The sequence below is a fragment of the Rattus norvegicus genome, chromosome 4 (assembly GCF_021556685.1).
Source record: "Rattus norvegicus strain SHRSP/BbbUtx chromosome 4, alternate assembly SHRSP_T2T, whole genome shotgun sequence".
NCBI classification, from domain to species: Eukaryota; Metazoa; Chordata; class Mammalia; order Rodentia; family Muridae; genus Rattus; species Rattus norvegicus.
The window spans coordinates 125,823,161-125,839,952 of NC_141537.1; the positions used below are offsets into that span (position 1 = coordinate 125,823,161).

General features: G+C 48.7%; 1 protein-coding gene across 2 annotated transcripts in view; it reads left to right on the top strand.

Moving 5' to 3' along the window:
* The window catches only part of Fgd5 (FYVE, RhoGEF and PH domain containing 5), a 97,596-nt gene extending 82,362 nt beyond the window's left edge, over positions 1-15,234 (top strand). The window contains 10 exon segments of one of the 2 annotated variants that reach the window (NM_001108637.2): positions 567-635; positions 2,902-2,985; positions 4,467-4,546; positions 5,796-5,895; positions 6,170-6,307; positions 6,757-6,886; positions 7,819-7,952; positions 9,920-10,048; positions 13,219-13,373; positions 13,689-15,234. In NM_001108637.2, coding sequence (NP_001102107.2) covers positions 567-635; positions 2,902-2,985; positions 4,467-4,546; positions 5,796-5,895; positions 6,170-6,307; positions 6,757-6,886; positions 7,819-7,952; positions 9,920-10,048; positions 13,219-13,373; positions 13,689-13,725 — 1,056 coding nt within the window. In that variant the 3' untranslated portion in view covers positions 13,726-15,234. 2 annotated transcript variants of the gene reach the window in all.
* The last annotated feature ends 1,558 nt before the right edge of the window (positions 15,235-16,792 follow it).

A 16,792-nucleotide genomic window follows, 5' to 3' on the forward strand; every position in this document is an offset into this window, starting at 1 on the left:
CATGCATAGCATGTGCAAGGTCCTGGGTTCTATGCCCAGAAAGGGAAGGGTGGGAGAGAGATTGATTGATTTGCTTTTTAGCTTCCAGATGGAAAACACGCAACTTAGCTCAGAAAACAGCTAAAAGTGTGATCACTGCCAGTTGGAATGAGGGAGTAGGCCACATCGGCAGGACGGTGCTAGTCTAGGATTCTTTGAAATCTCCTGACTGAGAGATCCTGTGCTCTGAAATCCTTGCTAAGCCTTTGTTTGTATCCTTCCGAAGGATGGGGCCAGTTACTGTCCACAGGTCCAGATGTTCAGCAAGCTTCAAAGGGCATGTTATGAATGGACCCCTTGTAGTGCTCTTTAGGGAGGGAGTCACGAGCAGGACTCATACTCGATGACTGGAGTGTGCTGCTGTGTGAGGACATTTCCAGAAGGCGGGACTGCCCAGCTTGGGTTCCTGGGCCGGGAGTCTCTATAAGCTGTCACTGGGTTCTCTGGCAGCCATAGTCACTGCTTCCTACATAGAGCCTTCCCAGACTTTCTCATTCCACTTCTGAGGTTGGTTTCTCTCCCTACAGGAGTTCCTGAAGGAAGGAACACTGATGAGGGTGAGAGGGAAAAGCCGACACCCCCGGCACCTGTTCCTGGTAAGCACTGGAGACAGGGCAAGCCCCGCCATTGCCTTCCTAGGGCCAGCATTTGGTGACCAAGACAGCCTTCAGGGTGTAAAGATGAACCTTCAAAACAAAACAAAACAAGACAAAAGCCCCACTGCTTATATGTTATTTCAGCGGTTGGGGGACATGGAGTGTAGGTGTTGAAATGAATAGCTCATATGCCTGAATGGTTCATATGCCTACCATAATCCATTCAAACCAGGGCTTTCTTCTGGTACTATAACTACACTCAGGCACTTTCTGTGGTGTATACAACAGCAGAAGGGTGAGGAGAGCAGCTTGTCTAGGTTCCTCAACAGATAGCCAAGACCCAGAGGAGTAGCCAGGGTTGAGTCTCCAGTCCATCACTCTGTGCAGGTGAGCATACATGACACATCTGAGGACACAGAACCACACTTTGAACATTAGGGGCTATCCAAGACCTTTGGGTGAGCAATGACAACCCAGGGTCTCATGCTACAAGTAGCTCTTCGCTCCAACCTAGGATCCCAAGACACTCCACCTTCTGTGTTGCCTACCTCTAGAACAAGTGTCTGAGACAGTCAGGATTTAAAGAGGAACGGCAAGATCCACCTCCCGGTTCTGGAGGTACCAGTCCTTGATCGGGTGGCCTTGTAGCTTTGGGCCTATAGCCAAGTAGCACAACAAGGCAGAGCCATCGTTCACCTCATGGCTAGGGAGCAAAAGACAGGAAGGGGAAGGGGTTGGGTTCCCGCAGTCTCCTCAAGGTCATGCCACGATGACCTAACTTCCTCTCACTAGGACCTACCCTCTCAGGGTTCCATTCCTCCCAACAGTGCCATCCTGTGGACTACTCTTTCAATACAGAGGCCATTAGGGAATCCCCCAAGGGCCTGCTGTTTTCTGGGTATCTGTTTCCACATTCCTGTCCCTCTCACTGCCGTTCTTGTGACCGTCGATGGGGCTGCCTGCACCTGCCTCCCCACACTCCCAGAGCTTTATATAGCATGATGGTAGTGCAGCTACGAGCTCTGTGCACCCAGCACTCACTGAGCAACATCTCCAGACTGGAACATGAGCATAGAGATCACTTACAGCCTTGTCCTCAGCCTTCAGAATATAATGGGAAGGAATCACATCGACTCACAGCCAAGAATCAGGAGATGAAACAGAGAGAGTCTTGGGAATAGACAATCAGTGGAGGTGGAAGAGGGTCACACACTGAAATGAAAGCAGACACCGCAGCTGTGCCCAAGGATCGGCTGGGTGTCCCCACCAAGGGCCTTGTGCATTTCCTCAGGAGGCTGCCTCGATTAAACCATGAAGCAAGGGAGGACGCCTGTTTTCTCTTACTACCGTGTGCGTCCCTGGGATTGAACTGGGGCCATCAATCTTGGCAGCAATTGCTCTTACCCACTAAATCAATTGCTTTTACCCATCTCACTGGCTCCTACTTTATTTCATTTCTTTCTTTTTAAAGGCCTGGTCTCAAGCACAGTGTAGCCCTGGTTGTCTTGGAACTTGCCATGCAGACTGTGCTGGCTTCTAATGCACAGATTCACATGCCTTTGTCTCCTGAGTGCTAGAATTAAAGACATGGCCACCTCACCGGTGCCCACTTCCTTTCTCAACTATTTTGTTTGCAGAGTCCTGTGTGGCAGTCTTCAGATCCATGTTGGTCTTCCTTGGCTAGTGTATATACCGTTGTATGATTACCGCTTGGATCAGTATTGGGTGCATTTGCAATGCTTCCAGAAAGCTCCACTAACACTGGCAATCAGTCTTCCCCACTCCCAAGTGACCCAGGCACTGACTGGCCTGATTGTGGTCACTTTGGGTGGGACTTTCACATTAAGGCTGTACTTACGGTATCTGGCCTTCTCCCTCAGAATGCCTGTGACCCTATCACGTGGCGACAGTCTGGCAGCCTGCTCCTCTGGGTTGTTGTGTGGTATTTCACAATCCATCCGGACCGTGCATTCTTTATCCGTCAACTGTCAAGGACTTTTGGTTAGTTCCCCCTTTGGGGCTACTTTACATAAAGCTTCTCTGACACTTGGTCCAGAGCATTGGCAAATGTGCCAAGTCCCCTTGAGCATCCCTGTAGGAGTAGAGTTGTCATGACGTGTTCACAGTACGGCTTTGCTCCTTGCCACGGTGTCACAGAGGACTGCCAGGTGCCTGCACCCCAGAGCCCAGGGACCTGCTATGTGTAGCGCTTGCTGCAGTCTTCAGGGCTAGGACTGGTGTGACTGAGTGGGTGCCTTCTCTGCAGATGAATGACACGCTCCTGTACACGCACCCCCAGAAGGATGGGAAGTACCGTCTGAAGAGCTCGCTACCAGTGGCCAACATGAAGGTAGATATCGAAAACCAGGTACCCTGGGAGGGGAGTGTCATCACGGGGACATGCTGGAGATGGCACCAGCCTTTCTCCTCTCCACTGAGGCCCCAGCATACAGCGTTCACTACAGTGTGCTGCAGGTTTAAGCACAGGGCTACCCAGATACAACTGGGGGTCAATGACACACTCTCAGAGTGCATGGGGCATGGAGAGGAAAGGGTCACCTCACAAGGAGGGCAGTAAATGCAGGAAGTGCTTGGAGGGAGCAAACAAGCAGGTTTAGGTTACACTGTTAAATGTGTAAGAGATGTAGACCACATTAAAACCCTCTGCACCATCTGGACGCTGGCTCGGTGGCATGAATCAGTGCTGAGCCCACTTCAGCGCGCACCTCTAGAACCTTCCTGTCTTCCCAAACGGAAACTGTCTCCATTAAACACTGAGTCCTGCTCATTCTCTCTCTATGAATTTGACTGGTTGAATGACCTCATGTAGGTAGAGTTTCAGCATTCGTCTTCTTGGAGCTGGCTGGCTTCACTTAGCCTTGAGTTCAAGGTTTCTGTGTGGAAGCTTGGTCAGTCACCTTCATTTTCTGGGCACCCCCATCTACCCTCTCTGTCTATTTCTCTGTGTGCATCTCTATTTTATGTCTCTTTTGTCTCTGTCTGTCTGTTTCTCCTCTGTGTGTGTGTGTCTGTGTGTGTGAGTGTGTGTGTGAGTGTGTGTGTGTCTGTGTGTGTGAGTGTGTGTGTATGTGTGTGTCTGTGTGTGTCTCTGTGTGTGTGTATGTGTGTGTGTCTGTGTGTGTGAGTGTGTGTGTGTGAGTGTGTGTGTGTCTGTGTGTGTGAGTGTGTGTGTATGTCTCTGTGTGTGTGTATGTGTGTGTGTCTGTGTGTGTGAGTGTGTGTGTGTGAGTGTGTGTGTCTGTGTGTGTGAGTGTGTGTGTATGTGTCTGTGTGTGTGAGTGTGTGTGTCTGTGTGTGTGTCTGTGTGTGTGAGTGTGTGTGTCTGTGTGTGTGAGTGTGTGTGTCTATGTGTGTGTCTGTGTGTGTGTCTGTGTGTGTCTGTGTGTGTGTCTGTGTGTGTGTGTCTGTGTGTGTGAGTGTGTGTGTGAGTGTGTGTGTCTGTGTGTGTCTATGTGTGTGAGTGTGTGTGTGTGTGTGTGTGTGTGCATGCACACCTTTTCTGTCTTCATCCACCACTGAACACTTCAGCTGCCGTATGCACAATGTGTAGACTAGCATGGTTTATCTTGGTCTTAAACATGAGGGTGCGTGGGCACTTTGGGGAATTCTTGGGACAGAGAACAGCTTAGAAAGTTAATTTTGATGCCATCTGAGAATGGTGTCTGAGAAGGGGATGCAGAGAAGGCAGAACAGCTTGGAGTGAAAACATCCATGCTGATCAGAACCCTGTCCACCCACGACCAGTGGGCAGAGCTGTCTGTGCTACTCCACCTCCCACCCTGAAGCAGATACCGTTGGTTTTCCTTGCAGGTCAGTCGCCCTGTGATGGACAAAGTGCCCTATGCTCTGAAGATCGAAACTCCCGAGTCTTGCCTGACACTGTCTGCAAGGTATGAGGAGCCGTATTCCAGCTACAGTGCCCTCTGCTGGCCTCTCTGGGCACTGCATTGCGTGTTCCACTTAGATACACGCAGGCAAAACACACATAAAAATAAATCTTTTAAAACGAAGATAAAGTTAAGACTTGAGGAAAATGTGAGAGTTATGTGTACACAACACACAGAAATACACACAGGTATGGACATGCGTACACACATATGTTCACATATGCATGCAGAGAGAAAATAATAGCCAAAAGAAAAGAAAACAAAAAACTCCTGAGGTCTGGGGCTTTGCTCAGTAGTAGAATGTCTGCCTCACATACTCAGAGCCCTGGTTCAGTCTTCAGCAGCACAAAACCAAATATAAATGCCAGTTCCCTTGCCCAGGGGACTGTGGGCCCCATGAAGGATCTCATCAACAAGTGTTAGAGATGATCGGCTCTGCATGAGACCCTTGGGTGTGTTGTGTGCTCAGTGGGCTGTCAGCCTTGGCAGGGCAAGAGCAAAGTGATGAGTGGTTGCCCATCCCTGACCTCTCAGTATGTGGGAGGACGCTGTAATTAAAACAACATGAGTCAGTTGTCAGATAAACAAAATCCACTTCTCACAGTCTAGGAGTTGGGAAATGCAAGACCAAGGTGCCGGTCCCTTTGTTATCTGGGGAGAGCCCAGTGTCTGTGGCACCTGCTTGCTGTAATCCTATAGAATAGAAGGGACAAAGGGGGTCCCACAAGGGAGAGGGAAGACTTCCTTGAGGAAGTGATTTCTGGGATGGCTCCACGGTCTCTCCTCACTGCTTGATGCAATCAGGGGCCTCTCGACTCAGTGTGAAGCCTCTGTGTGCCCAGCCATGACAGGATGGTGACAGACCACAATGATCCTGACTGGGACCCTCTGCCTGTCTGTCCTGTGGTCTGGAGTACCAGCTGCCATTGATAGGTCTGCCCAGTGGCGATGGGTTATACGCCCCCTTTAAGCAGTGTGATCCTGGCTACCTACCTTACCAAAGTGGTGCCATTTCCCTGCCTAGGCTTTTCTGTGCTGTGGGAAGCTCCAGTGTAGGGCGAGGGCGACACCTAGTGGATACTGAGAATTTTCACCCAGCTTCCTCCTGGGTGGCCTTCAGCTCTTTGGGCAGAGAGAGGCTTGGACATAGGGCTAGACTCAGGCCCAGAGGCTGCTGAGCAAGGACTCACAGCAAGAGAGAGGGTGCCGAGCAGAGCCACGGCACCCCGGCTCACCAAGCCTGTGCCTACAGCTCATGTGCCGAAAGGGACGAGTGGCACTACTGTCTGAGCAGAGCCCTCCCGGAGGACTACAAGACTCAGGCGCTGGCTGCCTTCCACCACAGCGTGGAGGTAAGTGGGGGCTGCCCCAAGGTTCCCAGGGTGGGTCCTGCCATATCCAACTTACAGAAAGATAACAGGTGCCTCCTGTCCTGGCCAAATCCTCCTACCTACCATGCTCTTGCTGAAGCATGGCCACCCATAGTTCAACCCAGGAGCATGCCTTGCCGTCTGACCAGCAGACCAAGGGATGCAGGAGACTTTACTCAGAATTAGGGAGAAAGGGACTGCACTTTACCAGCTGTCCCTTGGGTTCTCTCCTGACTGTGCTTGCTGACTGCCGCAGATCCGGGAGAGGTTGGGGATCAGCCTCGGGGAGAGGCTCCCCACCCTGGTGCCTGTCACGCATGCCATGATGTGCATGAACTGCGGCTGTGACTTCTCGCTCACCGTGAGGCGCCACCACTGCCATGCCTGTGGCAAGGTGAGTGACAGACTGGGGTGAGGGTGCGCTGAGGGGAGGAGGTGGCGGAGGGAGGGGGAATATTCCTGTTTGTGGGGCTCAGGGAGCCAGAGGAAGAGGAGTTCAAGGCCAGTGTGAGAGGTAGAGCTTGTTCCTGCCCATATTACCAAGATCCACCCATCATGGCAGTCCTGGACCCCTTCTGCCAACACCACATCATGTAAGAACACTGCAGCACTCACCATTATGGTCATTGGAGGGTAGAGAGTGTTATTTTATGGCGATGGGCACAGCTCTTCAGAAAAGCAGGCACTTGCTCAGAGACACTTTACAGCCCAGACTGGAAAAGCAGGGGTCCACATGGCACCAAGCAGCTAGGAACCTGGGGCTCCCTGGAGGAGGGGAGGGCTGGGCTAACAAACTGAGAGGATGACTGACAACTTCCATGTGTGTTCCCAACATGGCGTCAGATTGTGTGCCGGAACTGCTCTCGAAACAAGTACCCACTGAAGTGCCTCAAGAACAGGATGGCCAAGGTCTGCGATGGCTGCTTCCGGGAGCTGAAGCTGAGGAACGGGCCCGTCCCCGGCCCCATAAGAGGTAGCTTTGCAAATCCTTGCCTTCTCCAGGCCTCATGACTTCTCCCCCAGCTCTCACGACGCCTCTGTGGCTGGGTTCCTGCTTCAGTCACCTGTTTTCTCCAGAAGAAGAGAGAGGAGGTTTCGCATTAAAGGCAGCCCCTGAGGAAGCCAAGGCTCAAGACCTGGGTTCCATGGGAACCTGACAGATGCTGTGTCCCTCTGAAGGCAGGGCCGCTGTGGCTGCTCATCAGGGATGATTCTCTGGGGGCATTCAATAGGCCTATGTTCTGTGGAACTTTTTTTAAAAATTGCTTTTAAATTGATTTTAATTTTCCTACACGGATACATATGCATGTGAGTTCGGGTACCTCAGAAGGCCAGAATAAGGCCTTGGATCTCCTGGAACTGGAGTTACAGGCATCTGTGAGCCATCTGATATGGATGCTGGGAACCAAACTCAGGTCTTCCGCAAGAGTAGATGTGTTCTTAACTACCGAGCCATCTCCCCAGCTCCCTGTAGGACTTCTGGGAGCATTCCATGAGCCTGCTGTCTTTGGAATCTTGTGGCATGTTTGGGAGGCCACTAGGGAGGGGGCTTGTGAGTCAGGGAAGGAAAGAGAGTCCCTTAGGAGCTAAACTGACCCCCTGAGACTTGGTACATAAGTGACAAGCTGTGCCCCGAAGTATCAGGCACAGGAGACAGCAGATGTATCTTGGGCTTTTTTGAGGCCACACCAAGGTCTTCAGGGGAAGCATAGTCCTGCTGGTGGATCCAGGACAAATTGTTCAGTGGCCCCCATGCTCCAGAGCCTCTGCACGGCACCAGCAGGAAGAAGCCTGCCAGACATCCTGGGCCCATCTACTCCCACTCCCACTCCCACCCCCATGAGCCTTGGAGAGACTTGAGCCGGCATTCCAGACAATCTCTCCCCTGGCTTTTCACCTCTGCAGAGCGTCCGGTCAGCATGAGTTTTCCACTGTCCTCATCCCGCTTCTCCTCGGGCAGCACCTTCTCCTCTGTCTTCCAGAGTATTAGCCCTTCAACTTTCAAGAAGCAGAAAAAAGTCCCTTCGGCTTTGGCTGAGGTAAGGTGTACACGAGAGACAGTAGTTTGGGAGGTTCTTGTCCCCTGAAGGTATGCTCAGACCTCCTGTTCCCAGCCTGGCCGGGCTCTTCTGGACAAACAGAACTCCTCCCTGGAAAGAACCGGATACTGAGCCCAGGTAGTGCATCGCTAAGGACAATCCTGTCTTCAGAAGACACCTATGGGCTGCAGAGGAGCTTGAGAGGCATCGTGCGCCCTTCCTTGCCTTTCTTTTTTTCCTTCCCCATCTTGTAGAATTAGAGCCCATAGGGCCTGCTCAGGCCGCTGGTGAGCTGCGATCACAGCTAATTGTCCCATGTCAGCATTTGTGAGCCCCATGTGTTCCTGGGCTGCAGGAAGAGGACAGCACAGAACCTCCCTGAGGCTGAGATTGTGCAAGAAACCCCAAAACTGGCTGAGCACAGGTCCATCACACAGGTAGAGACCCCAAGTAACATGCGCCCAGGAGGAGAGCCTTTGAAGCCAAGAGGTGTGACCAGCTGCTTTCAAGTCCCCATTAATAGGCATCTTCAAGCAGTGGGTGTGAAGGGAGGGAAGATCCGTGGATGAGTGCTATTTCAGCCATTAACTCATTCCATTTGCCAACTGAAGATCGTGGAAATACGACTAGGTCATAGCTTAGTGGTGAAGTGCCAGCCTATCAACAGTGTGTAAAGATGGGGTCACTTCCCCAAAATCTTGAAAATAATGGACACAGGGTAAAAAAGAAAATCTGCAAAACACATGAAACAATATAGAATAGAAGCGAGCTTCTCTACCTCTCCAGCCATGACCAGAAGGGCTCTTCAACGAATGTCCGCATGTTCGCAATACAGAAACGTGTTCACTGATCCTGGTTTACTTCTACCAGCTCCTTGGAGATGAGCATCCCACAGCTCCACTCCCAGTACCCTCTCCCATTGCTGGGGCTCTGCCTCTGCAGCATGGCTTCTCCGGGGAAAGAGGAGGAAACCTATGTGAGCACCTGAGTATCTAAGCTCCCAGGAGGTTGTGGGATCAGATCTGTGCTCCATCAGGGCAGGTGGGGCCAGAGCCCAGGCAAGAGTTAGGGGGTCCTCATGCCTTGGGCCAGGACAAAATTAACCCATTTCCTTTCCAACCTGAGCTGGTTGTAGCTTCTAAGTAGAGTGTGTGCTGAGAGTCCCAAGTGTTATCCTCCTTTAAGCTGAAGGGGACTGAACTTCAGGAAGTGCCTTGTTTCTCAGGGCCTCGGTTCCCATCTATAAAAGGAGAAAATCAGAAGAAACTATCCCTGAACTTGGCCATGTTGCTCTCCATGTTGCACTCACTGTAAGTCAGGCATGTCTGTCTGTCTGTCTGTCAGGATATCTCATGACTAGTAAGAAACTAGAGGCCCTCTAGAGGTCAGTAAATTGCCTGGTGATATCCATAGTTACTGCTGGACCCCGGTGAGAATCCCAGAATCCAAGGCAAACTGGGGATCTCTTTTGTTATCTTTGCTTTCTGGTGCTCATGGTGAAACCCAGGGCCTCATACATGCTCACACAGTGTTCCAGAGCCCCAATCAGTGTTAGCCACTGAGCCTGTACAGCAGAATGTCACCTAAACACTGGCAGTAGTATGACACAGTAGGGCTGCATCTAGTCCACCAGTCAGGAGCCCCACCCCAACCCCTTATACCTGTTAGGTAATAGGTACAAGATTCCCTCCTAAGTGTGAGATGTTCTAAGCTAAGGTCAAATCTGTTTTGCAGTCTGGTGTGTGTGTGTGTGTGTGTGTGTGTGTGTGTGTGTGTGTGTGTGTGTGTGTGTGTGATCCCAGTAGAGGCAGGTCTTCTGGAGGCGGCTTTGGATTTTCACATAGGCTTCTTAGGCCCTGAGGCAGTCTTGCTGACCAGAAGAGCCCAGAGACCAGCTTTCCCATTCCTCCACTGATGGTCTGCCCAGCCATTTTGACTGTTTACCTGTTTTGCTTCCCTTCCACCAGGTGGCTGCATCAGGAGAGGGCTCTGCCATCAGCGGCTATTTGAGCCGCTGTAAGAGTGGCAAGCGGCGCTGGAAGAAACTCTGGCTTGTCATCAAGGGCAAAGTACTCTACACCTACCTGGCCAGTGAGGTAGAGTTCTTCCTGCAGCTATTCTCTTAGGGAGGCCTGTGTTAAGGATGTGTGTGACTGGGGTGGGGGGTGGGTGGAGGAGGAGTAGGGGTGGAGGGGCGGCCAGCTGCAGTCTTTGTGTGTCTTGTCACTTGCAGGCAGGAGTCCTGCACCCTGAGACCTCTTCTGGTGGCAATCAAGTCTTTATGCTGGAGTGTGGGTGTGAACACTCACAGAGTACTTAAATGTCACAGGCTTAGCAGCCAGGACAAAGTCACAAGAGAAAACTCATTTCTGCTTCGATCTTGGTTGCTTGTAGCAGCTCAAAGAAAACTGCTCCCTGTGTGCCTGTCCATTGCTTTTACTAAAATAATTGAGGGTTCCAGGGAGGCTTCTAAATACATGCACATTGCTACTTGTATAGGACATATTGGTTTTAGTTTCTAAACTACAAGCAAGGGTTGGGGCTGCAGCTCGGTCGGGAGAATGCTTGCCCAACATGCAGGAAGCATGGGGTTCAGTCCCCATCCCACATACTCACTATGGTGGTGCAAGCCTGTAATTCTAGCACTGAGATGGGTGGGTGGGGGCAGAAGTTTAAAGTCATCCTCAGCGACATCGTGAATTCAAAGCCAGCCTGGACAATATAAGCTCCTATCTCAAAAATAAAATACAAACAAGAGTGCCCTAAAGCCTAACCTGCTCCCAAGGTAGAGAAATGTGGGCGGTGGTGGTTTGACCTCACTGGCTAGTCCTGCAGAGGCTGCATGGCTGGAAGGTAAGATGGTTTCCATCTCCAGGTCTACCACCTTGTGGCTTTACAGCCAAGACTCACCATGTGCCCCAATCATTGTTGAAGAATGCTCATCAGCCTAGGGCTGGGCTGTCTCAGGTGACCTGCTTCCCTCTCGACAGGCCTGCAGCTGTGGTGGTCACTGTGTGTGTCATCTTCAGTCACTGGACCAGCAGAGGGGCAACAGACAGAGGGTCCCTTTGTTCATTTGTCTACAGTGGGACTTTCTGCATGGGGAACTGAGGCTCATCTTTTCAAACTGAAAGTTGGAACACAGCTCAGAGCAGCCTCCTCCTAAGAAGGCATGTCTTAGAGCCAAGCATGGGAGTACATGCCAATGGATCCTGGCACTCAGAAAACTGAGACAGGGGAATCACTATGGTTCCCAGGCCAGCCTAGGCTACAATGTAAGGCTGTATGTAATAATAATAATAATAATAATAATAATAATAATGATAATAATAATAAATAAATAAATAAATAAATAAATAAATAAATAAATAAATAAATAAAAGCAAGCCAGGACAGTGGTAGGGCATGGTTAGGGGAATTCTAGTTTGACAAGGCTTTGCTCTTTGCTCCGTGTCAGAGCAAAGTTGCCACCTGCCAGGTGCTTTCTCCAGGCAGTAACCTTCGGGAGCAGGTGTGTGGATGGCCCCTTTTCTGGATTAACTCTTCTCGGGTGTGTTTTATGGAGTCTTTGCTACTTATGTACATGCACTTTTTATCCATATAAACCTTCTCCATATGTAAAGCCTTGACTTTTCACTGCATACTGTTTCCAGTGTCCTGTGTGACTCATGTTGTCATAGCCTGGACCCTGCAGGACTCTTGCTAAAGGCCCTTAAACAAAGGCTTGGCAGAATGTGTGCTGAATATGACGCCTGCACAAACTCTGAGACACTATAAATCATTGACTACTCTAGTCTATAGGAAGAATGCTGGAAGGCCGTGAGTTCAAATCTTGGCTCTTCCTCCATTAGCTGTGTGCTCTTGGGACATTGCTTTCTCTGTCTATGGTAGAGAATCTAAAAAGTAATGTCCCTCAACGTGTCTAGTCCTAGTTTGCTGCTGTTAGAACCTGTTAAGTTCCTTTCCTTTCCTGGACTGGCCCTGGCTGAAAGCAAGGGTGATCAGAGGCTTCCACACTCATTGGTGTTCCTCCACTAGATGCGAGGATCAACGCGATAGGGGCCAATCCAGCTGTGGGTTTTTTAAATCTTTTATTATTTGACAGTTTTACATTTGTATACAATGTATCTTGATTTTATCTGCCTCTCACTCCACCAATATTCCCAATATGACCCCTTCCACCATCATGTCCTCTCATGTGTTTGTGTGTGTATGTATGCATGTGTGTGTATGTGTAGATATGTGTGTATGTGTATATGTATGTGTGTATTGTGTGTATGTATGTGTGTGTACTATGTGTATATATGCGCATGTTTCTGTGCAGGTGTATGTATATATGTGTATGTATATGTATGTGTGTATGTATGTTTTTGTGTGTATGTGTATTGTGTGTATATTACATGCATGTATGAGTGTGTATGTATATTGTGTGTATGCATGTGTGTGTTTCTTTGTAGGTGTGTGTATGTATATGTATGTATGTGTTTGTTTATCTATATGTATATGTGTCTATATGTATGTGCATATGTATATGCATATGTATATGTATATGTGTGTATATGTATGTTTATGTGTGTATATGTATATGTATGTGTGTATATTATGTGTATATATGAGTGTATATGTATTGTGTGTATGCATGTGTGTGTTTCTTTGTAGGTGTGTGTATGTATATGTATGTGTGTATGTGTTTGTATATCTATATGTATATGTGTCTATATGTATGTGCATATGTATATGCATATGTATATGTATATGTGTGTATATGTATGTTTATGTGTGTATATGTATATGTATGTGTATGTGTGTATATTATGTGTATATATGAGTGTATATGTATTGTGTGTATGCATGTGTGTGTTTCTGTGCAGGTGTGTGTGTATATATATGTAGGTGTGTATATGTTTGTATAAGTATATGTATAGGTGTATATGTAAGTATATGTGTATATGTGTGTATATGTGTGTATGTATATATGTGTGTATATATGTATGTGTTTGTATATGTATGTGTGTATGTGTGTGTGCGTGTGTGCGTGTGTACCACCCACCTATTGGATGCTGCCTGACCTTGTTGGCTTGATTTTGTCCATGTAACCACAGTTTCAGTGAGTTCATTACAAGGGCCATGTCACATCTAGAAGTGTGCTTCACAGAGCTCCTCCCATCCTTCAGCTCTTTGATTCTTTCTCCCACATCTGTTATGATGTTCCCTGAGCCTCGGGGATGAGGGGGTTAACACCAGGTTTTCCTTCTGTCCCCTGCAGGACAAAGTGGCCATGGAGAGCATCCCTCTGCTGGGTTTTACTATTGCCCCAGAAAAGGAGGAGGGCAGCAGTGAAGTGGGCCCTGTTTTTCATCTTTATCACAAGAAAACCCTGTTTTACAGCTTCAAAGCAGAGGACAGCAGTTCTGCTCAGAGGTACCAGCAACAGATAGCCTTCTATTTCCTTGTCTGCCTTGCAGAGAAATGCAGGCTTGCCCTGCATTGTTCTATGCAGGCCCCTGGGGGTCCTAGCACAGCTGCAGGCCTGCATGTTCTCAGCCATGAGACTTAGACTCTCATGATTCTTTTACATGGCCTGGCACTGACTCAGTGAACTTTCACACTGTCCCAGGCTGTTTTCTAAACATGGGAAGCATGTTTGGGAAATAGATACAAAGATATAATCTTTGGCTTCAGGCTAGCAGGAATTTAGTCCAGTCACATAGATACCCAGTGCTGTCTGTTTCACAGGTGGATGGAGGCCATGGAAGATGCCAGTGTGTTATAGCAGTCACCAGGCACATGGACTCACAACAAACTCCTACATTAACACGTGAACCCTTCCAGAAGCTACTCCTGATCTCAGCTTATCTGGATGCATGTGTGGGTTCTGTGTGGGGCTTGACCTCTCTCCTCAAGGTGGAACCCCAAAAGATATTTATAGACCTCTTTTCTGCCTCCATGTTCCCCAGCCCCAATCACAGACTGTACTCTTATCTAAAAGTGAGTTAAAATTTAGTACCTTGAAGACATGGAAACCAAGAGAAAAAGACATTTAGCAACATGGGCTTTTTAGTAGAAACTGGCTTTTTCTGGTTTTACTCCTGGTGAATAGGACCACTTTCAACTTTTCCGCAATCTCAAAATGGTGCCTCAGGTGATGTGGGAACCAGACAGAACGTATCAGCTGTGCATCTAAGCACTTTACCATCCGGCTGAGTTGTAGCCTCCAGGGCTGTGTCTTCCAAAGGATGGACAGGAGGCAGCTGCAAACGGGGCTAGGGATTCACTTGCAGTGGAAAGTGACTCCTGCAGCCTTATTGTCACCCTAAGGAGGGAGGGGATCGTCTTCCCCTCCTAAGATCCTACTACTTGTACTGCCAAAGCTTTGCTAGAGAGTGACTTCCTCTCTCCAAGAATCCTCATACCAGGACTGCCCGCTAAGTCATCACAGATCCCTCAAACATGGAAGATTGCATCTGCTTTAAGTTTCTGTGTGCATTCCTGTGTCCACACTGTACACACTGACCACTCTGTTGATGGGAGTTTGGCCTCTCTGTAACACATATCCTCTGGCTGTACCATCCATGCCATGTTTACTTTTTGAGAGAGGTAAAGAAGAAAGAGAGAAGGTGGGTCATCAGAAAGTGGTCTGTGCTGATGGCTTGGCCAGCGTAGAGGCACTGAGCAGCTGGAAGACGCTTTGCATGCTAAGCTGAACCACCTTGAAGCTGGAAGATGCTTTGCACACCTGAGCACCTGAGGCTGACAGCACCATCTCCCTCTGGGCACCTGAGGCAGAGTCATCTCCTGCTGGCCAGTTCTTTATGCTGGATGGATTTTACAAAATGCAGGAGGAGGAACAGGATTCCTCCTCACTATCCTGCAGTTGGAAGAAAAAAAAAATGCCATCATTTTCTGAAATCTCTTACTGCCTAGTCCCCTCCAAAAAAAGATTTTTCTACAAAACTAGCATCTCAAGGACTTACTTACATTAAATATGTTCAGGGATTTCTTTTTCTAGTTTGCAGTTCTTAATGTTTTTGCAGTCTGTGTGTAATAATTCAAGTTGGATGGACAGTGTTCCTGTTCACTTCAGCATGGATTCCCCCTAGAGTCACTCACATGGGGCCGGGACACCAGGGCCCATGAACCTTTACAGAGTGGAGCTGGACTCAAGAAGAGTAGTCCCCTTTCTTTGGCTTCATTGTTTTTTTCTGTGATTTCAATTGCAGGTCAACTGTGGACTGAAAATATTAAATGGAAAATTCCAGAAATAAAAGTGCATGAATTTCCAGTCATTTTTACTTACAGTACTAGAGTCAGGGTTCTCTAGAGTCACAGAACTTATGAATAGTCTCTATATAGTAAGGGAATTTGTTACGATGACTTACAGTCTGTAGTCCAACTCCCCAACAATGGACAACTGGGAATGGGAAGTCCAAGGATCTAGAAGTTGCTCAGTCCCACAAGGCCAGTAGATTCCAACAGATGTGCTGGCAAGTAAATGCAAGCAGGCGAAAAAAGGAATCTTCCTTCTTCCAATGTCTTTGTGTAGGTCTCCAGCAAAGGTGTGGCCCATGCCTGGATCTAGGACTTGTTTTGTCCCAGGCTGACCTTGAACTCAGAGATCTCCTTGCCTTAGTCTCCTGGGATTCATAGCCACTTTGCCTCAAGATCTCCATGCCAAGGTCCAATTCAGAAACTTTTATCTCCCAGCCTCAAGATCAGGATCAAAAGTGAGCCTTCCAATTCTGGATTGTAGTTCATTCCAGATGTAGTCAAGTTGACAACCAGGAATAGCTATTACACCTACTTAGTAACTTCCCATGGATCTAATTGGTGCATTCCACATTAGCAAGGGTACCCATGTGTGCACAGGAACAGCACAATATGTATAGCCAGTGCCACTGCCATTGGGGCACTTGGGCTGCTGTCCAGGGAGTGGGAGCATCCCTGACACACCTTGTGCCATTGCCCAGTGTCACTTTGCAGCTCTTAAGTATGACAGACAGTACATCCCAAGGTTACCCAAGGACCTCTGTTCTTTTATTCTGTTTTTTTTTTAATTAAAAAAAATATAGTGCTTGCTATAGAATCCAGGGCCTCACATGTGTTAAGCCAGGACTCTGAGGCTGACCCATATCCTGGCTTTATGTTTTTTACCCTTTAACATCCTCCATCTGCTACTCAAGTAGGGCTTTTCATTTCTGTGGGAAAATTTACCTTGATAAATATGCCTGGATTATCCATGAAGCATGCACAGAGTCACCAAGGCAGTCCCCAGCTCCTATGTGACTGGCTAGGCCCTGCCTGATTGGACTTTTATCACCTCTTCTTTCTATGGTTCTCTGAGAACTGGTTTCAGGCTTATCTCTTTCTGACCATCCACAGTGGCCCTGTGTCCTCCTCTCTGCTCAACCCATTTCACATAGCCATGTTATCTGTCTATCCAGAATCACCGGGGATGAAGCCACCTCACCGGGTCTGAGGGCATGCCTGTCCCCTGGGTCCAAATGCTGCAGAAATGACCGGCTCTGATGCCACACAATTCTGACAGAAGCCCCTGCTCCCCAGCTCGCACAGAGCAGCCCTGCAATGTATACCTCAGCAAAGGCCGTGTTGTAGCCCTGGAAGTGAAGAACACAGACCCAGAACACGTCCCTTGCCAGAGCAGCTGGGAACCTGATGTTCTCTTCTGTTATAGAAAGATGGCTGCAGTCTTTCACAAGCTAGGGGGTCAGGGGAGGGAGATAGGTACACACACTGAACATTAATGAAAGTCCGTCTGTAGGCTCTGCTCAGACATGGTAAGGACAGTTGCAGGAAGAACTTCCTCTTTCCCAGGACAGTGA